The sequence below is a fragment of the Perognathus longimembris genome, chromosome 23 (assembly GCF_023159225.1).
Source record: "Perognathus longimembris pacificus isolate PPM17 chromosome 23, ASM2315922v1, whole genome shotgun sequence".
Lineage (NCBI taxonomy): Eukaryota > Metazoa > Chordata > Mammalia > Rodentia > Heteromyidae > Perognathus > Perognathus longimembris.
Genome location: NC_063183.1, coordinates 16708581 through 16730028, shown reverse-complemented (window position 1 = coordinate 16730028; position 21448 = coordinate 16708581). Strand labels below are relative to the sequence as shown.

General features: G+C 52.7%; 2 protein-coding genes across 2 annotated transcripts in view; one reads left to right on the top strand and one right to left on the bottom strand.

Moving 5' to 3' along the window:
* The window catches only part of Ift140 (intraflagellar transport 140), a 57469-nt gene that overhangs the window by 12089 nt on the left and 23932 nt on the right, over positions 1–21448 (bottom strand). The window lies entirely within an intron of this gene.
* Positions 1972–20969, top strand: Tmem204 (transmembrane protein 204). Its single transcript, XM_048332932.1, has 3 exons — positions 1972–2997; positions 7665–7820; positions 20197–20969. Exons 1-3 carry the CDS (start codon positions 2718–2720, stop codon positions 20439–20441), a joined length of 681 nt encoding a protein of 226 aa, XP_048188889.1. The 5' UTR covers positions 1972–2717; the 3' UTR covers positions 20442–20969.

Sequence of the window (21448 nt, the reverse complement as noted above, 5' to 3'; positions counted from 1 at the left end):
GAGGAGTGACCACATCTGTCCTCCATCATTCCCAGGCGCCTGAAATCAGAAGCAGATGTGGCCGAGGGAGGAGGGAGGGGCAACCCTGAGACAGGCCTGGAATCTCTGCAGAAGTGCAGTGGGCTCCATCCTCAGTCAGGAGACCTGCGGTTGCCCAGCCCATGGTGCCACGGTGCTCTATGTGTCTAAGTGCAGGGGTGGCAGCTGCACAGGCAGGGGCTGCAGTCAGACTTGGAATGCAAGGTGCTGCCAAAGACAGCAGACAGCAGGCAGGACAGGAAGGAGCCCTTGTGGAGGCCAGGGGCCTGGCTGGGCATCAGGCCCCGAGGTGGGAGGCCTCCCCAGGGGTCACATGAGAGCCCTGGATCCTGAGAACAGTTACATCCCAGGATGGGCCTCTGTCCTTAGGTCTTTCTCCCTCCTGCCCAGCCAGCTAGCTGAGGGCTGGGGGTCCTAAGGCCAGCCAGGAGGAGCACAGAGTACAGGGAGGGCTGGGAAGGCCAATGCTGGAGACATCCAGGGGCTCTGATCACCCCTGAGCAGGGAGCCAGTCCCGCCTGCCTCCTCACCCAGCTCCAGGAAATGAGACCATCTGCCCAGCCAGGCAGGGTGGCCGGGCGCCCCAGCTCCTCAGGAGGCTGAGGCACCTGGCAGTGCAGTGAAATGTCATCTAAAAAGAGAAAGGTCTCTGTGTTTCTATTTCACTAGATAGCAGCCATTGAATAGCTACCAAAAGGCAAATGACTTAAGGAGTGCCAGGGATTCTCTTCTGAAGCTTCAAGGGACACTGGGATTCCAAAGCCATCTGGCACTTGATGTGCTTAGGAACACTGAGTGCTGGGGATGTTGAACCCCAAATCTTCCTGGGGAGGGAGTGAGGTGGAGGAGCCGTGGCTACACTGCTAAGGATGGTGGTAGTGGTGGTGGTGGTGTTCCATCTCCTTTTGTGCCAGTACCTGGGTTGAGCTCAGTGGTTCTTTGCTTTTTGCCCATGACTAGCACTCTATCATTTGAGCCATGTCTCCAGTCCAGCCTTTTGTTGGTTAATTGGCGTTGGGGTCTCACAGACTTTTCTACTTGGAATGGCTTGGAGCCTGATCCTCCAGGTCTCAGCCTCCTGGATAGCTGGGATTATAGAGGTGAGCCACTGGCGCCCGACGCTGTCAGTGTGAGCGAGGACATACATAACCCCACGCCCTGCACTCATCAGGTTTGTGGTGCTGTAGAGAGGCCAATAACAAAAATCCACGTTCCCTCAGGCCCAGCGAGAATGAAAAGTAGAAAGAAGCCTGTGTGGGTAAAACCTCCTGTGGGGGAAATCCTAAAATAGGTAAAAATCCCTTAAGGAAAGGAGGACTCAACCATTGGCCAAAAGTGGTGAGTGCTGACTTCACACAGACACATGTGACTGGAGGTGCCATTCCCAGGAAATGGGGGGCTTTGGGGCAGCCCACTGGCCAGGCTAGGGCATGCATGTGGCCATAGGAAATGCCTGAAGGCTGTATTCCATAATGGCTGAGGAACTAGCTAGCAACAGAGCCTTGTTTCCTGAATGGCTGAGCGCCTATCTAACAAGTGAGGGGCCCTTAGTTCAATCCCCAGTACCACCTAAAACAAAGAGCTCTGCCTGAGTAATATATCACAGTGTGTGCACCCCAAGGCCATATGGATGGAACATGGCAACTGCAGAGTATGGCAGGCACCCAGGTGCAGGGAACCTGTGGATAACTGGGTGCCTGGACCTTTAGACTTCTGCCTGCCTGCCACGTCTGAGGTCTGCTGCAGGCTCCAGGCCCAGCACAGGAGCTGCTTCTGAGCTGGCCAGGCTCAGGGCTGACACGTGAGGGACGAACGGCCAAGCCAGCATCCCCAGCCCCTCCCCTGGGATAGAAAGCAGGCAGGCGCAGGAGGGAGGGTGGGCTGGAGGGGGCCCCACAAGTCTCCCAGGCCTTTCCCATCAGGAAACGCATCCTGTTAGTGTCTGGCTCAGTGCAGGGCTGCTATTTGTTGCAGTTGGCGACGCCCTCCTGCTCACCAAAAACAGCCTCAAAAACAACCATTTCCTCTCTACTGAGAGACGAGGAAACACAGGCCCGTGTGCACACACGCGCGCACACACATACTTTCTTGCAGCAGACACTCTGCTTTCCAGGACCTGCCACTCGTGGCGGAGGCACCAGGCCGGGGCCCAGGCAGCAGAGAGGCGGCTGAGCTCATACTGCTCCCCGAGTTCAGCTTGGACCAGCTCCCACAGCCAGTGTTGGAGTGTGAGCCGACCAGTTCCCACGCTGTGCCTCCTCCTAAGTAACGTTGTTTTCTGCTGCTGTAGGACAGAAGAGGCGCTGTGGACACGGCCTCCCTGGCCTCTGCTCCCCGGGAAGACGGCACACTCACAACTCTGGATTCTCGCTCGGGTCCCCATTTTCTCCCTGGGATGGGCCTCTTGGTGCCCGGCTTCAGCACAGGCCTGGCCCTGCTCCAGGTGCAGGAGGGAGGATAAAGCAGGGCCGTGAGCAGCTCACCTGGACCTGTCCCATGAGCCTCACTCCACTCCTCCGACGTGGGTGCGCCTGGCTGGAACTGCTGCTGGGCCTCCGAGAATGAGCGGCGATGTTCTCTAGCTTCCCCTAGCAGTATCGGCTCTCCCCACATGCACAGCAGCTGACTGCAACTTGGGATTTTTCTCCAAGATAAACGGACCACACGGACAATCCGTGATGACTGTCCAGAAACTTGTGGCCACAGCTGTGCTGGTGGCCCTGGTCTCCCTCATCCTCAACAACGCGGCTGCCTTTACTCCCAACTGGGTGTACCAGACCCTGGAGGATGGGCGCAAGCGGAGCGTGGGGCTATGGAAATCCTGCTGGCTGGTGGACAGGAGCCGGGGAGGCGCGAGCCCCGGGGCCAGAGCCGAGCACGTGGATGCACAGGACTGTGAGGCGCTGGGCTGGGGCTCAGAGTCGGCAGGCTTCCAGGAGTCTCGAGGCACCGTCAAACGTGAGTCTGCCTGTTTTCCTATCATCTTCAGAGGGGCTGTGTGAGGGGAAACTGCACCCAGGAGACAGGGAAAGGGCAGCTGGGACCTGCCCCACCCCCACGGGTGAACAAGATCACATGATAGCTCCTTAGGCTCACATTCTTCCTCTGGCTCCATTTCGTAGGGGATCTGTTGCACACCCTCTGGGGCTTCCTCTGTGACTCTGCAGGGTACACTAACCACATTGAGGAAAGACAGTTTTCCTTGGTGGAAAATAGATATGATGAGTAAAATAAACCAGAAGCTGAAAACTATGTGGGTGAGTTCTAACTTCATTTCCATGGTGGTCAGGGCCTGCACGGCTGTGAGCAAGCAGGGTGGAGGGAGGCCTTGGGGCTAAGGGAGAGGCTCTGAAAGGGGGAGGGAGAGTGGAGACTGGGGGAGGGTCAGGGTGCCAGCCCTCTGACATCTCCCTCCTCAGCTGTCTGGTGGCAGAGTCTGGTCACTGCCCTAGCTTGAGAGGAAGGAGGAGAGGGAGGCATAAATAGCAAATAGGCAAATAGCCACCAAAGGTGTCATGTGAAACAGCCATGTATCTGCTGATGAGTGAGTTCTCCCAGACAACAGCTCCCCACATCAATGGTGAGGCCTGACTCAAGGCACCCCAGTCTCTACTGTGAAACACCATGGAATCTCAAGGATAGATCATTCTTGCTTAGAAGGGGTAATACTGGTCTTGGAGAAAGCACAAGGCTGAGATGAGGCTTAATGGGCTGAGGGTTCACACAGGGAAAGTTCTTTAGTCCTCAGCACCACTCTGTATGGCTGCTGGCTCTCAGCTCTCTCTCCAACCCACAGCATATATAGAGCAAGGGGTTGGGGAAACACCATCCCCTTGTCACAGGCAGAGAAACTGAGGCTCGCAAAAGTCCTCCTGTCTTCTTTCTTGATTCTCACTCCAAGTGAGACTCACACACTATTCTTTCTGGCCGAGGCTGCTCCACCCACACCTGTGCCCCGGCCCACAAGACTGTTTGCTACCCGCTGTTGCCTTCAACCAAGACAGACCTTGAGACACCCATGACCTAAGTGGGTTCACAACTGAGGCCTCGGTGGGGACAGTGTGGCAAGTGCAGTGCCCCTTCACACCTGGCATTCTCTACAAACCCCTCAGCACATCTCTCTGTGGCCTGGGGCTATGTGGCTTGCTGACAATGCCACCTTGAAAACCAGCATTGGGGGGGGGGGGCGGCACCACAGGACAGGTCACAGGGCCACAGACACTTGGAAGACATCACATGCCAGCACAGGGTCACAATCACTCAGTCCTTGCCACTGACAAACATCTGAGTGGCCTGACCCAAGGACAAGGGACATGTGGGTTGCTCCATGACATTCTAAGCTGATCTAGGCCCTCTGTGCCACTGAGTGTCCCAAGCATGCTGGATTGGGGCTGGGAGGGCGAGTCCTAGGTCTGTCCTGTCCAGGCCCCAATACCCCTCCCATGTCACACTGGATCTTTGTGGAGAGGGTCATGGAGGATTTTCCTGCCAGCTGATGATTCTGCTCCCTGTTGGGCCACCAGTCTGTCAGGCACCTCAAGTCCTTTTCTGAACCCAGGCTGTACAAGAGCAGTGACTGACGCTTGATGCGGCACAGCCAGGCTCCAGGCAAAACCCCACCCCTGCTCCAAGGGACCCAAGTGTCTCCACATGGCCTGTGCCACATTCTCACAGGGGTGTCTAGGGCTGCACACAAGGTGGCACAACAGGTGAAATGCCAGGATAGTGAGCCCTCTGGGTGCGTGGCAGTGGGGCTGGCACAGGTAAAATGCCAAGATGGTGAGCCCTCTGGGGGGGTGTGGCAGCGGGGCTTGGGGTTGGCAAGCTCAGTCAAGAGCTCTGCAGTGATCCCCAGGCACCAAACCCAGGCAGAGCCCTGGATGGGGGCCTTTCAGAGACTTGCCCCACACATGGCACAATGCTCAAGGCTGCCAGGAACAAGAGAGCCAGCAGAGGCAGAGGATGGGAGGACAGGGTGCAGGGCAGAAGAGCAGGCTTGCAGTCAGTCTGATCTGTGCTCCCTGTTTTCTGGTCTCACTGCACTGACATTCACGTCCTGAGCCAAGCCACCCAGGCCGCCATGGGCCTAAAACCTCGGCAGTGCAGGGCGAGGGGTGCCTCCATGTCCATCCCTCCGGTCTCAGCAAGTCACTCAATGTGGAGTGACCTCAGGCTGCAGGCTGCCATGCCAGGGCTCAAAGAGCATTTCTGCCACCCCTAACACTTCCAGACCCCCAGTCTCTGCTCCAGTGCCTCGACTATGGAGGATGAAACTGCACTAGGCTGGGATCTGCATTTAATTTAGTGCTAGTCCTGGGACTTGAACTCAAGGCTTGGGTGCTGTCTCTGAGCTTTGTTGCTCAAGGCTACCACTTGAGCCACAGCTCCACTTATGGGTTTTTGGTGGTAAATTAGAGATAAGAGTCTTAACAAATTTTCCTGCCTGGCTGGCTTTGAACCTCAACTCTCAGCCTCCTGAGTAGCAAGGATTACAGGTATGAGCCACCAGCAGCCTGTCCGTGTAGCTCCTTATGTATGCAGCCTGTTCAAGAGACCTGCTAGCCCAAGAGCTGTCTGAACCACCTGCAAGGTAGGGCAGACATGTTGGAAGAGCCTGGGATGTGGGAAAGACCCCTCGAGTTCCAAGGGACTGGAGGGTCTGCTGTGAAGGAAGCAGCTCAAAACACAATAGGCAGGGCTGGGAATGTGGCCTAGTGGTAGAGTGCTTGCCTAGCATGCATGAACCCCCGGGTTCAATTCCTCAGCACCACATAAACAGAAAAAGCCAGAAGTGGTGCTGTGGCTCAAGGGGTAGAGCTCTAGCCTTGAGCACTGAGAGGCTCAGGCACAGAGCCCAGGCCCTGAGTTCAAGCCCCAGGACTGGCACACACACACACACACACACACACACACACACACGCGGCAGGACAGGCTGATTGGTGGCAGGAAGTGACACAAAACCCTTGGAAGGCCCCGACTCCAAAGCCTAGATATAGACACGACCCAGGAAGAATGTGGGTCAGAGACTGGCCTGCTTGCTGATGGGGTGGGGTGTACCCAGGGCCTCGGGCAGGGGGATGACTGCCCCACAAGCAGGTCTGTGCACTGCACGTGCAATGAGACAGCTTGGCTTACAGTGCTTTAATGGTCTGGGAAAGGCCTATGAGGCAAGAAAGCCTCCCGTCATGGTGGGCAGTGTAGAGCTTGAGCAAGTGCTGTGCCAACCCACACTACTGCCCCTCTGAGATGTAGTAAAGTGCCACTGTTTATCTATGGTCTCTCAATGACACCCCTTCTCCCACCACACCCTGTGTGGAGGTGACTCTGAGGCACACTGGGCCCCCAAGAGCAGAGCCCTGAGGCTGGCAGGCTCACACCCACATGGGTCCTCCAAAAGAGGCAGGAGGAGGCAAGCAGGAGGAGGGGCAGGGCTTTGGGAATGGCAACAGTGGAGGAGCAGAGATGGACTGCAAGCCGATGGTGAGCACCCCAAGCCTGGGTGGAGTGTGAGGAGCCACGCTCTGAACCTGGGAGCTGGGAACTACTCTGTAACTAAACTGTGCACTGATAAAAGTGAACGGCGAACTGTACGAGGCTGCTGGTACTGGCGACAGTGGCTCAACGCTGTCTCCCAGCCATTTCACAGCCCGCAAAAGCCAAGCAGCTCCACTCCTCCCTTGCCTGGTTGTGCTGACCACCACCACCCTCTCCCACACTGGCCTCCCATGGCTTCACTGTGAGCAGTGGGCTGAGGAGCTACCAGTCTCTGGAAATGGGGCCTTGTTTGCCCCCCTCACTCTACACACAGTTCACCTCTCAGTGTGCACTGTGGCCACGCCTCCCTGTCTTCTCTGTCACCATCTTGGTTATGGAGGCTGACAGTTTAGCCTTCACTGTTGGCCTGGAGTAATGTAGAGCTGGGGAGCAGAGGCACACTGGGGTGACCCCGTCCCTCCAAAGTGCAACACAGGCTCTGCTGTGAGGTAGAACTGGAGAGAAGTTTCTCCACCAGACACATGCTCCTCCCCTGTGGCTCCACTATTTTTGCTGAACTCCCTGACCACTCTCCTAAGACCAGGGTAGGGGGCACACCGTGGGGCAGGTGCAGGCAGAATGCAAATGAGTAGTCCCATAGGTGACAAGAGTGATCGGAGCCTGGGCAGACCCAGCTTTGCCCTGTTCTGCCCCTGGTTGTTGGAAGCCAAGATCAGTCCCTCAGTGTCGCCCTGCAGGCCCAAGTCTCTCACTGCAGGAGGAGTCTGAGATCATCAAACCTGAGTGGCTGCAGAGGCACCGAGACCTGGAGGGGTCCTTGGAGCAGGGAGCACTACACTGTCAGCAGGGATTTCCCTGATTTCAGCCACCATGTGGCCCTTCTGGGGAACACTGGGCCTGGCCCAGAGGAGATGTGACCACTGCAGCCAAACGGGGGCTGTAGTACCTTTAGTGGCTGGGAAGAGGCAAGGTGGGTAGCCGAGGTGCTTCCAGAAGGCTCTGCCATGAGAAGACTCTGGCTGTGTCTACTGCCTTTTCAAGGTGTGTGGATCTCCAAGGAGGATGCCTATGGCGGAGCCACCTGAACACATCAGCTCCTCTCACCACCTGCTTTCCCTCCTTGCCTGCAGTGCAGTTTGACATGATGCGTGCCTGCAACCTGGTGGCTACAGCAGCCCTCGCCGTGGGCCAGCTCACATTTGTCCTGGGGCTAACGGGCCTACCCCTGATGTCACCAGAGTCCCAATGCTGGGAGGAAGCCATGGCCGCTGCGTTCCAGCTGGCAAGTAAGTACCCCAAGCAGGGGAATGGTCACAGACCCACTAGAGCCTTCTGCTGCTGCAGGAGGAACTCTACGACCCTAAGTGGCCCAGGAGGTGGTTCCAGGTTGCACCTCTAAGTGTGGCCACAGGCAGCCACCATAGGTCATTCCCTGATGGCTATGGATAAAAGCAGGGCAGAGCACTGCTGAGGATGCAACTTGCTCCCCCAACCCCAGCCTTTATCAGTCATGCCCTTTTCCATTTTAATTAATTATTTTTTGGTGTTGTCCTGGGGTTTGAACTCAGGGTCTGAGCTCTGTTCCTGCGCTGTTGTGTTCAAGGCTAGCTCTCTACTACTTGAGCCACAGCTCCACTTCCAGCTTTTTGGTCAGTAACTGGAGGTAAGAATCTCATGGACTTTCTTTCTGGCTTCCATCCCTGACACTTAGATCTTAGCCTCCTGAGTAGTTAGGATTTCAGGTGCGAGCTAGTGGTGCCTGGCTCCTTTACCATTTTAAAGGTGGTACTAGCTCATGGGGATGTGCTCTGTGTGGATGAGTCTATGGGATCTGTAGCTGGTCTTTCGGCAGCCGTGTTGGGCTGGGGTTCAGGGTCCTGTGGCTAAGCTGAAATAGGGGGAGAGTGAGCCTGTGCTGAACCAGCAGGGGCAATGGGGAGACTCAAGCTTGACCTGACCCATGTAGGCACAGGCACAGGGGGAGGTCAAGGGAGTCAGGGATGGTGCTCTGTTGTAAACATGGCTTCTGGAGGCCCTACTTGGGGTTGGGACAGGCCTTTTCTCATAAGCAGTATAAGACAGAGAGAAGATGCTAGCATGTTACACATGCTCCTATTCTGGCTGTCAACACAGATGCAGACCATAATTTGGCTTCCCTGAGCCACCATGCAAGTGTTGGGGGAGTCCTGGAAGGAGGCCAGGAAGTCTGGCTTTGGGTCATTGGAGAGCAGACAACTTCCTCTGAACACGGATCTGCCACCCAATCATCAGCCTCAGGGGCCCTGTGGGGAAAGATGGTATGGAACTCAAGAAAACAGTTGTTTTAAATGATGAGTGGTGGCATAGCCAGAAACTATACACAGAATTGTTCTGGGATGTTCTGAACATACAAAAGCATGACAGCTGTTCACTGGGACCCAAGGGGTAGGGGGCTTGCTGCGCCATCCAAAGGCTCAGGGATTTAGGGGACGAGTCAGTCCCATGGTCTATCGATACATAGGAGCCAGCAGCCCATCTATGCACAGGGCTGGGGCATGGGATGCTATCAGTCACCTCGTGTGCCTTTCCTCTGCCTCCCTTCCTGCCTTGGGGTACAACGGCAGTCTTTTCCAGGGTTGAATGTACACTTCCAGCAGAGGAAATGGCAGGAAGTCTGAAGTGAATCATTCTAGGAATAATGGATCCTAGACTCTTATCTTTCTTGAGAAATGGCAGTTTCCAGAGTGAGGCTGACAGGTATTCCCGGGCTGGCAGTGCCCCAGTGGGAAGCAGGAAACCCGGCTCTCTGAGCACTATGAATAGCACGGTGGTATGGCCCTGGTCGAGTCACTTCCCGGTCAGAGGCAGAGCCGGAGGTCTGTGAACCCCCATGGAAGAATACAGGGCTTGCTGCAAAGACAATTGGGATATCCTGGCCCCATCACTACTCATATGAACTCAGGCAAAGTATTGAGCAGTTTACCCATCTGCAGAGCAGGGTAACGCCTCCCCCTCTCCCCACCGACCACCAGAATGAATGGGGGGGGGGTGCACACAAGGATCAGCCCCGCCCCCTTCCTCCAGTACTTGAGAAGGCTGTTCTCTTATGTCTATCCCAAGCATCAAGGCATGTGTAGGAAATTTACTCACTTTGCCCTCTACTGACCTGAAAGCCATAAAAGTTTTCCTTACTCTTTTGGAGGCCTTGAGGCTCCGTCACATGTGACCCTCTGAAATTCCATCCCTTCAAGGAGGAAATGGAAGATTTTGAAAACCTGATTGGAAAGGCTGGGTCTAAAACTTCTACATTTGGGGTTGGAGGTGTGGCTTAGTTGGTAGTGTGCTAGCTAATGAGTGAAAGCATCAGATACAGAAACTGAGTTCTCAGACCAAAAAACATATAAATAAAAACTCTACACTATAAAGACTTAAAAGGAACAAAAGGAACAGTTTTTGATTTTGAAAGTAATTCCTATCTGGGTAATCAAATTAGTCCTTGTCTTTCTGTTGTGCATTCCCTGGGGCATAAAATCCTGGCCTGGGCACTGTCTCTGAGCTTCTTTTGCTCAAGGCTAGTGTTCTACCCCTTGAGCCACAGTGACATTTCCAGCTTTTTCTCAGTACTTTATTTTTTAAATTTTTTCTGGCTAGTCCTGGGGCTTGAACTCAGGGCCTGAGCACTGTCCCTGGCTTCTTTTTGCTCAAGGGTAGCGCTCTGCCACTTGAGCCACAGCGCCACTTCTGGCCATTTCTGTATATGTGGTGCTGGGGAATCGAACCCAGGGCTTCATGAATACGAGGCAAGCACTCTACCACTAGGCCATATTCCCAGCCCTTTCTCAGTAGTTTATTGGAGATAAGAATCTCATGGACTTTCTTACCTGGGCTGGCTTCAAACCACAATCCTCAGATCTCAGCCTCCTGAGTAGCTAGGATTGCAGGTGTGAGACACTGGAGTCTAGCTAATCTTTGTTTTTCTTATTAAATGTCCATGGGACTCTCACTTGAAGTCATTAGACAACTACTGAAGGTCTCACATGTCAGGACTCCTAACTTGCCTCCTGCAACTCCTGTTTCAGGAGAAGGCCAAGATGCTTCCAAGTAATGTATTACAAAGAAATAAAACCAAGGACACGCTCCCTTTTAGCTAAAATTGAGTTGCTGGGGGCAGTCCTGTCCAGAAGGGGAACATCAGAGGGCCTGAGTAATGTCCTGAAATCCTGAGACACTGGTAACGGCAAAAAACAGCAGAGTACCAGGCAATAGCCTGGGCAAATGTTTAGGGGGGGTGTCCCCTCCTCTCTAGGCTGCCTCACCCCTTGTGCCTGACCATTGAGCCTGACAGGTCTGTTTTGCCCAAAAAGGAAATGCATTTGGCCTGTTTAGACTTGTTTCATTGACAAACAGTACAGAGAGCAGCTATGTGCCTTTCTTCTATCACACTGCTAAATTTAGCGTTGGGTTTTTTCCTGTTCTCGGGTCTGTTTTAAAGCCAGGGAGAGACTGCGGGGCGCCAGGATGTCCTGTCACAGGACGAGGAAACGCCTGCTATTACCTGTTGTCAAGTGAACCTCTAGTCCTAGTACTGGGGTGAGGTGGGCGGGCAGGGGGAGAGAAGATGCTGATGAAAAGAGGAAGAGAAAGTATTTGGGGTTGGCTGTCGGGGCTAGAAAACCCTGGAAATCAACGACCAAAAGGGGCTCCCCTTTTACTCTGCAACCACAGGAGGCTGCGTGCTCGCCTGCCTTCACCCTCACTTCACACCAACCTGGACACCAGTGTGTTTCCAGGTGGGGAGGGGGAGCCCCCATGCCACGTGGAGAGGCTCCAGAGCCCTTCTGCAGCTTAGCTCTACCGTGTGCAGCCACCGCATGTACAATGCTGTCTCCACCACCTTCCAAGCATTTTCCCAGTCTAATTCTATTTTACCTTTGAGTGGGAAAAATTCCTCTTTGTCCTTTGTTCTATGCATATCCCACCATGGACGCCCACTGTCTGTCGGGGTGACAGGGCCTGGGGTACAAGAATTCAGGGCAGCCATGAGGACACCGCCAGGGTCCAGGGGAGAAAGGTGGGATGTGGGGCCAGTGGCCTTTCAGTCACCAGGAGGCCGTTCCACACCGGTCCCCTTCCCTTCCTCTCCCTTTTCCCGTTTTTGTCTCTTACTTTGGCAGATGAGACATTAGGACATTCCTGTTCTCTCCTTCCTGAGGCCCCGGTGGGATACAGTCTATCCACTGATGGCCAGCCTACACACACAAAGCACTCAGAAACCCTCCCACAGTACCTACAGCAACAGGTTGATGCCAGGCTCCAAGCCCAAGCACTCACAACCCTATCTGGAGGATCTGTAGTGTGTCAGTGGGCCTGCTCAAGCGGGTGCCAGCTCCTCCCTCGCTGCCACTCAGCGTGTGGCACTGCCCATCCAGGCCTGAGTGCCTACTCCAGGACTCCCCACTGGGGAGGCCAGGCAGCTGCAGGCCTGCCACACAGCACCTGCTCAGCCTTCTGTATCAGCCTTTTCCCATCTTCTCTTCTTTCTTGCGGCCTCTTGTATCTGCTGCATCTTTCATGGTCTACAACCTCCAATTGTACACACAGGAGTAGGATAAGTAGAAGAGGGAAAGTGGCATTAAATAATAGGCCAGGGCAAGTGGCCTGTGAAAACAATAGACTCTCACCTGGAACAGTATGGAAGCCAGAGTGGACTGGCAGAGCTCCACCCAGGAGACCTCAGCTGAGTCCCTCTATCCCATGTCTTCTGCATGTGCAGTGGGGTGCCTGGCCTCTGGCCAACAGGAGTGCATTTGAAGGATGGCATTGGGCTGGCACTAACTGTGCCTTGAAGTCCAGTTGGGTGCCCCTGCTCTGAGGAGTGACCATCCCAAGCACATCCTTTCTGCCAAATGCAGAACCTGGACTCGTTCGCCTGCCACACATGCCCGATGGGTAAGCTGTCCTAGAGAGAATTCTGTGCTTCTGGAGTATTCTTCCTGCCATACCCATCTACCTGCTTCTCTGGTGTTTATGATGGTTTCCACAACCTGCTTTCTGCTATCCAAGCCCCACTAGGCCTGGCCCAATAATCAAAATCCTGGCTGAGACCACCTAGCTGCCACAGAGCTCTGCACTTGACCCAACTGTATCTTCACAAGGCAACTCCTCAGCTATCACAGAAGCTTTCAGCACAGTTTTGCTGCCCATCAGAGTCCAGGAGAAGGACACTGTAGTCAGGTACTGGCCAAGCTGGTGAGGTCCTCACCATCCCTTCTGGTCAGTGCTGGTGTGGCATTCTGGTCCTGGTCCACACAGGATCTGTGACATTCTTCCTGTGGAATGCTGAGCTCTGTGGGGCCTCTCCCTCATCCTAGGAGCTCAGTGGGTAAGGACAACCCTGTGACCCTGAAGGCCACACTTCTTGCTTCTTCCTCTAAACATCCTTCCTTCAAGCCCATTACTGTGACTGTGGGTCTAACCCCTTTCCAGCCCTTTTTGGAAAATAGTGATGTACAGCCACCAAAGTCCCCAGCATGACAAAGCTCCAATCCATCCCAGTGCTCAGGGGCCTCCTGGGAAGAAGTGGTTGGTGGAAGCTGACTCACGTTTCATTCAGAGTTGCATTCCTAGGGGCATCTAGATCTTCCTTTCCCCCAACAATAGGTCTCCTTTGATGGAACCTAGCCAACAGGCCAGGCCATGAGCTACGCATACCATCTCTCTCCTCCCAAATAGGCGAATTTGAACTTGTCTAATTTGGAGTGCTTGCACCCAAATTTTTAACAGTTTGGACTTTGCAGAGCTCATGTGCAAACTGAGATGTTTCATGGCACCCATTCAGTAGTGGATAAATATAAGATGTTTGCCAAGACAACGTCTGACGTTCTTGGCAGTGTTGACTTTGGCCAAAAGCTGCCAGAAGCCTTTCCCAGTGCCATGCCCACCAGCTTTCTTTCTCCTTTTTCTGGAAATTGTACGATTTATTTTCATGACTGAAAAGCTTATGCTCAGCCCAGGGCCACTGAACTCATGCCCCTGAAGATGCTGACGTTCTCAGTAATGGAGCTCACCAACACTGAAATGGAATCTCACCAACACTGAAATGGAATCTCACAGGTCAATGGGGGAACTTTCTGCTTTCTTAGACTTGAAGATGTTGGTATGGAGATTAAAACATTTGGGTAGACTTGCTGAACCTGAGTACCTGACTTATCCATCCTGTTTACTGAGTCTGCAAGCAACAGTCTGTGTCCCAGCCATATATACCTCCTGCCTCTCCCTTCTCCATCTGAGACCACCTAGAGCATTGGGCTTAGTGGAACCACTTGATCTTCTTCCCTCCAACAACCCTACAACATCCTTGAGGAGAAAGAGGGACCACTTGCCCAGTGTCCTAGCTACTCAGGAGGCTGATATCTGAGGATCATGGTTCGAAGCCAGTCTGGGCAGGAAAGTCTGTGAGACTCTCATCTCTAATGAACCACCAGAAAACCAGAAGTGGCACTGTGGCTCAAAGGGGATAGAGCTCTAGCCTTGAGCTGAAGAGCTCAGGGACAGCACCCAGGCCCCAAGTTCAAGCCCCACAAAGGATTAAAAAGTATCTTCCCAGTGCCAGGAACTGGTAGATTTCCAACAAATGGTTTTCGAGACCAGTAATGAGAGAAGTGGAGACCAGACTTGTTCGCTGTTTCTGGCACACAACTGCCAGCCCCAGCGGCGTCTGAAATATAGTCCCCTCATCACAGTGCTTCTCAGCAGCGGGTGCTGCTGCAGGGAGGCACAAGCATTTTGCTGGGTTGCAGCCATGTGTGAAGCCTCAGGGGTCAGCTTCAGGGTCTTTGCTCTGATGCCACCTGTGGGCAATGTTTGCTAGTCATTCCAAAAGGAAGACCTTGTGACAGAAGCTGAGGCCCCAGGAAGCAGGCAGGAAGGAAGAAAGAGAGGAAAGGGCCGCTCTCTGGCTGCCTTGTCATCCACACCGCCCGCAGGGCTGGCGCACAGGAAGAGGCTGTTTGCTTTGGCAACGCGAGTCTGTGGAGATGGAATCGATCCCGAGTGCAGAATTTAGTGTATGCCGAAGCTCTTCCCTTGGATTTGCTTCTGGACAAACTGATTATTACATCACTAACATGTTTAGGGAGAGAAATCTTCAGGGGAAAGGACACTGAGGAGGAAAAGAGCTGTCCTTTGGGGTAGTGACAGAAGAACTCTGAATTGAAGGCCAGCCTCAGCTCCCTGGTCCATCTCCTTCCAGCCTCCTATGATCCCAGCAGAGAAGGGTGAGAGTAAAAGCAAACTGTTTCTGAATGTCTTCAGCACAGTCCACGTAGCCAGCGACCCCAGTTGCCTTGTCATGGATGTCAGGAGGCCCAGGTTAGCGACACACTAAATCTTTAGCCTCCATGTTGCCACATGTGTGTTTGCTCTTTACGGAAGATACATGGAACATGACAAAAGTACTGTGTCATGTGTCTACTTAGTCCATAAATCTCCATCTAATCAAGAGCAGCACCCGAATGATGGTCAATCATAGGGGCTGCACGAAGCTCTCCACAGCTGTGCCCTTGCACCAGCCTCAGCAACCCCCTCCCAATCCTCGAAGGTTTGCAGCCTGGCTCATAGTTCTGAAGGTCCCCTGTGTGTGATGGGGTAATGAGAGGGCTCTTTCAAGTCCACAACCCCCTTTTCTGCCTCTGTGTGTTCTAAGTCAAATACAAACAAACCAGAAGCCTACACGGGTATTCACAAAGGAGTGATATGTGGAATTTTTTGTTGGTGGTGGTTTCTCCTACCTCAGCCTTCCAAGTACCAGATCACAGGTGTGTGCCCTACACAGCTCCAGAGGAAACTTTAGTTACACCCTTCTACAGAGCACACACCTAGACTCCGCTCTGCTTTTCTACAAAACAGGCGAGTAAGGGGCAGCTTCCGGATTACATGCCAGTCAAAGAAAGCAAGACGCCTGGAACCATGCCAAAACAAGCACTGTGCCACGTATTGTTAGATACCAACGCATGGTTCTCAAGGCTCGTGATGGAAGAGGTAGCACGCTGGCTTGTTTACAGTTCCTCTGTAGACAGTGTCCATCTGTCAGGCTTTGGTTTACACTGGATTCACCATCTTTATCACCCACGTACTTTCCAACACGTACTTTCAGTACGTGTAGCGGTGGCTACATCAGGTCACTTGTACACATCTGGACTTCTATTTCTTTAATTAACTTAATCATACATTGAGTGTTCTCAGAAGCAGGTGCACTTTCTGAAACTTGAATCTGTGTACATGGTAAACAATATAGCTGAGCATGGCAAGGAGGGATAATAAGAGTCTACTCTGTTGAGTGAAAGTGCCTCCCACCTGTAATCCTACCTACTCCAAGTTCAAGTCCCAGGATGGGAAAAAAAGAAAAAGAAAAAGAAGAAAGGGCTGGGCTGTACTTCAGTGACAGAATGCTTGTCTAGTATGCTTGAGGCCCATCCCTAGTACTTGGAGAAAAGAAAGAAATGTCAATAAAGCAACACAGCTAATGTGGCCACAGTGCAGATGAATGCCTTCAGGCAGGGGGAGCTGCTATGTATTCCCCAGTGGCCAGGCTTCTCCTGGGCCCCTGAGGAAATGGAGCAGTTGGGACGAGAAACCCTCACCCTAGGCTGCTAGGGCAACAGCCCCACACAGCTGCCCCAGTGCTGGGTGTGGGTGCTGCCTGCAATGCGTGTCTGTCCTAGGATGTCCTGTTTCCCCAGTGCACAGGGTTTAAGTCTTGTACTTCCTGCTGTGATGTGGGCCTGCTAAATGAAAGCTCAGTGAGGCTGGGCCCAGCCCTGGTTCTCCACCTGCCCCAGGCATGGTGGTAAATTTCATTTTCACCCCAAAAAGGATGCTAGCAATCTCAGAGCAAATCAGTGGGCCTTGGCCATCTGTGAACTTTAGTACTGTACTAATGCCTAGTACTGCTGTCCTTAGTATTTGAAATGGGCAAATGCACTGAGTGCAATCACCCCCTGGGTGAACATGTCCTTCCACGGGCTTTGGAAGGTACCACTGTTGTGCAGCCTTGGTGGGCACGGGGGCTGTCCTCTGATGGGGTTCACTGCACTCTACTCTGCTGTGGGGATTTTTACTGGTTGCTGAGAGTTCCAGGGGTGCCATGGTCCACAAGTGGGGCAAGCTCTGGCCCAAGAACACCAATGGGTAAATAAGCAGGAGTGACAATGGGAGATGCCAAGTGCTCTGAGAGCTAAGGAGGGCACAACTCTGGCAACTCTACCATAACTGCATCCTATCAGGGAGGGAGTGGCCCAGTGTAGGGACAGCAGCATGAAGAAAAGTCTAGAGGAGTGGAAAGGGACTGGTCTGGCTGAGTCTTAATGAGCCACAGGCGGTAGGAGAAGGGGCATGAGGCCAGACAAGGCTGCCAGGCTGTGGGCAGGGTCACGTTCTGCAGCACTGGGAGGCTTTGTGCATGGAAGACACATGAAACACATTCAGTGAAGATCAGGTGGCCTGTGGGCACCTGAGGTATCCAGTGTGACAGTCCTTGGCCATCTGACTAGTGCGGCAGTGCTGTCAGGCCAGACGATCTTTCTCCATGCTGGGGCGGCCATACCCAGCTTCTTCTGACCTAAGATGTGGCTGCAGAGTTGAGCCTGTGCCTGAACCATGTTCGTATGCCTGCCTGGTGTGACTCTCCTGCATGGTGCTGCTCAGAAGTCTGCCCCCGAGGCCCCCATGGCAGCTGGGCTGCAGCTACCACAGAAACATCACGGGCCCGCACTGCAGCCAAGCTGATCAGGGCTACAATGGCATAATAGTCATGGACCTGCCGGCCCAGGCCACACCAGGCCACTCCTATGCAGTCCTGTTGATGCAGGCAGATTCATTCTTTGGGTATGCCAATGGTTGGTGCTTGTTCTCATCCCATGGATGCACTTCAGTCCTTTCCAGAAGGTTCAATCAGCTCTTGTGATCAAGTTGTCAAAGCTCATGTTTCCAGAGAAAATGTCTTGCAAGCCATTTCCTCCAGACCTCTCTTTTTACATCAGTGATGCCTATGGTCTGTCCCCAAGCCTGACCAGGGAACCATGTCGGGGCTGACCCTACTGGGCACTTCACCCTGAGTCTATGGACAGAGATTTCTTCGCCATGTCCCATTCTGAAGGAGGGTGTTGTAGAATTCTAAAAATGTCTCTGACTCAAGCAGTGGTGGCTCATACCAGTGGTCCTAGCTACTCTCATTTTTGAGGATCTTGGTTCAAGTAGGCAAACCTGAGACTCTCATCTCCATTAACCAACAAAAAAGCCAAAACTGGAGGCTTGGCTCTCGTGACAGACCATCAGCCTTGAGCAAAAAACTAAGCAAGGGCACGAAGCCCTAAGTTCAAGCCCTAGTACCGGCATAGACACAAAATGCTTCTATAACATGTACAAACAGAAGGGGTAGATGGATGCTGGTAGCACCAGTTGCTGCTGCTTGGGAAAATCCTTCTTGCCTGTCCATACTATTGGCATACCTCCCCTCCCAGCCTTGGCTCCCTGAGGTGCTCCAGTTCTCACACCCTGCCTTACTTATTACCCCGTCTTAGAAGACCTAAGTGGGCACCCTCTGAGCCCAGCCTGCCTCAATTCCACCTCTTCTGAGTCTTGAAACAAGCATAAGGAATTGCTTTAGCTGGCAAAATCGACCCTATGACATGAGTGTGAAGCAGGGGACCACACCAAGAGCGTTCTGACTGCACTACCACCAATGCCGATGTCACAGACTGCAAGCACAGCCCTGTGCTTTGGGGTGAGTGCTGGAGGTTCCTCCATCAGCGGGTAGCACCACAGCGCACTAGCCTTAGTAGGAAGGAAGCTGCCAGGAGCTCTCCAACACACATGAAGCTCCAAGTACGGCAAAGTAAATAACTGCCTTCTCTTAGAACAATGTGATGCAGGCAAGTGTTCAACTCACATGTCCTACAAGGACAGTGATGATGAGGGAAGTCAAGCCTGTAATCCCTCTTCTCCCCTCCCCACCTTTGGCTCTGTTTCTGTCACCCTGTGTCTATCTCTGCTCCTCTTATCTCTCTCTCTCTCTCTCTCTCTCTCTCTCTCTCTCTCTCTCTCTCTCTCTCTCTCTTTTAATGTGTGCTCCCATTCAGGAGACTGTGTACAGACAGAAGAGAGGGAGTTGAGGGTGAAGTCAAAGGAAATGTTAAAGAAGGAATCAAGGCTTGGTGTTTCTGCACCTGCCTGTAATCCCAGCACTAGGTGGTTGAGACAGGAGCAGGCCAACTTGGTTGAGACAGACCAATTAGGGCTGCACAATGAGAACCTAGGCCAAAAGACCAAAATACAATTTAAGAAAAACAACCCACAGGTTTTGCTCCTCTTATCTCTTTATCTGTCTCTTGTCCCACATTGCTCTTGTCTGAGACCACAGAGCATGTCCATCTGGAACATTCTTTACCAGAGGGAGGACTGCATGGTGTCCTAAGTAACTGTTATTACAGCTCCCTGACAAGGCTGTTACTCTGCCATGGGCTAGTCAAGGTCTACAAGGATTCTCTGTGCTCCCTTCTCAGGACTTCAACTATGAGTAGCCTCTGTAATAGAACAGTCTAGAAGCTGAAGAACTTTTCCAGGCCCTGCTTGTGCAGACACATAGGATAAGTCTTTACCAGATACCAGGACCATGAACGATTTGACTTCCTGAGGAAAGCAGAGGTGGTGTATTGGGAGAGGAGCGACCCTCGGGACAGACACACAGCTGTTATGTGCAGGCCAGTGGGGGTTCAGCAGTGGGGTTCAGGTTCACTAGGTCACTAGGGCCAGGGAAGGCTCAGCTTTTTCTCTGCCTGAGGATTCTACCTCTTGTGGCCAAGGCTCCAGCTGGGTGCCTGGCATTCAGGGCAACCCCGATTTTCATACTGGAAAAACTAACAAAATGAAACCACTTGCCTCCCCTTAAGATAGGCATAACGTGTAACTCTGGAACTCCTGACTGAACAGCGCTCACCTATTTCATGGCGCCCCTGCCTGGCGGGCAGGCAAGGAAGCAGCAGCAGGATGGAAGGAGGGCGGGGCACAGAGACAAGAGGCAGATTCTGGAACTGCACGCTTGTCCTCAGAAGCTAGTGGGGAAGTTGGACACATGAAGAGACCTGGGCTGGGCTACTGCCTGGTCCTGCCATCCCCTGGACATGAAGGAGCCACACCGATCTGAGAGGAAATCTCCACTTCCTCTGAGAGCACAGTCACGGCAAGAAAACACACAAACAGGAATCTGGACTAAGTGAAATGCCAACCTGCTCCTAGATAAGATTTAGGAAATATCTATGCTTGTTTTTTGCTTTGAACTAATTAAGCACTTATAAAAGTCAGATTTAACTGTTACCAAAGTGCCTTGCTGGATGTGTGGGGTGGGCAAGGCTGCGGGGTGCTGATGCTGTGGGTGGCACTGCGGATGCCCGGAAGTCCTAAGACAGCAGGATGGGGACCGACTCCCCTCGCAGCATTCCCATATCCATCCCTGCCCACCGGCCCCAGGTCCAAAGGCTGTAGGAGCCCCTAGAAGGCCAAGACAAGGTGGCTCAGCAACCACCCAAGGATACAGCTGGGAAGAGGGATGTAGCCTACCTTCCAGGGGGCCTAGTCAGAGCTCCTGCTCAGAGTTGGCCTTCTAGAACATTTCTCTTCCCTCTACAGGTTTTGTGTTAGTCATCGGACTGGTAACCTTCTACAGAATTGGCCCCTACACCAACCTATCCTGGTCTTGCTACCTGAACATTGGTGCCTGTCTGCTGGCCACCCTGGCAGCTGCCATGCTCATCTGGAACATTCTGCACCGCAGGGAGGACTGCATGGCACCCCGGGTAATTGTCATCAGCCGATCACTGACAGCACGGTTCCGCCGGGGGCTGGACAATGACTATGTAGAGTCTCCATGCTGAAAGCATCCTTTCAGGACTTCATCTATGAATAGCCACTATAATGGAATAGTCTAGAAACCGAGGGACTCACCCTGACTCTGCCTGTGCAGAGGCATGGGATGAGTCTTGGTCACATATATATATATATGTGTGTGTACAATGCTCATGTACACTTACTATGTTATATATGAATATGTCATGTGCCACCCCATTTCTGACACAACCTTCCCCAGCCAGTCCATTGCAGCTTCACATCACGCACGACTGAAGGGTGGGAACAGGAAGCAGGGCAGGGAGGCAGTGGTATGGGCACCCTGCCTCTGCCTTCGTTTGGGATTAATTTATTCTGAATCTGCTTAGGAGGACAGCCCCAGTTATATTTTACTTTCATAGAGCAGAATACCCAGGAAGCTTTTTGTGAGATATCCATGATATTTCTTTATTAGAAGTTATAACCAGATGGTAATGGCTTTATGCCAGAATCAAATTAATAGTGTACGTTTTGTTCCTGATTATTTTTCTAAGTTAAAATAAACTCAAACTTCTTAACTCTGTCTAAAATGTGTGTTTTATCAATACATCCACTATGTGGAGAAAGAAAACTGTATCTGTTTTTCTGTGTTTTTTGCAAGATAATGATAAGAGTTGAAAGGGCTTCACTGAAGAGCATATACCCTAATCCATGGCTCTGGGCAACCAAATCTCAAAAATCGACATTACTTGGTTGGGTGAGATAGCGCATACCTGTATCCCCGGCTACTCAGGAGGCAAAGACTGGGAAGAACGAGGTTTGAGGTAAAACATTAGTGCAACTCCATCTACCAATAAGCTAGGGACCTGCCTGTCATCCAGCTATTTGGGAAGCATAAATAACAGAATAAAAGTCCAGGTCAGCCTGAGGAAAAACTTAAGACAGTATCCAAAAAATAGCTAATGCAAAAGGGTGCAGGGCATGGCTCAGGTGACAAAACGCCTGTCTAGCAAGTGCATGGCCTGGAATTGAAACCCCACTACAGTAACAAAAAGAA

Excerpts from the sequence above, each read along its gene's own strand:
- Tmem204 (XM_048332932.1), top strand. The coding sequence starts at position 2,718 with ATGACTGTCCAGAAACTTGTGGCCACAGCTGTGCTGGTGGCCCTGGTC. Across the intron at positions 2,998-7,664 it reads GTCTCGAGGCACCGTCAAAC|TGCAGTTTGACATGATGCGT; the intron begins GTGAGTCTGCCT and ends CCTTGCCTGCAG. Across the intron at positions 7,821-20,196 it reads CGCTGCGTTCCAGCTGGCAA|GTTTTGTGTTAGTCATCGGA; the intron begins GTAAGTACCCCA and ends TTCCCTCTACAG.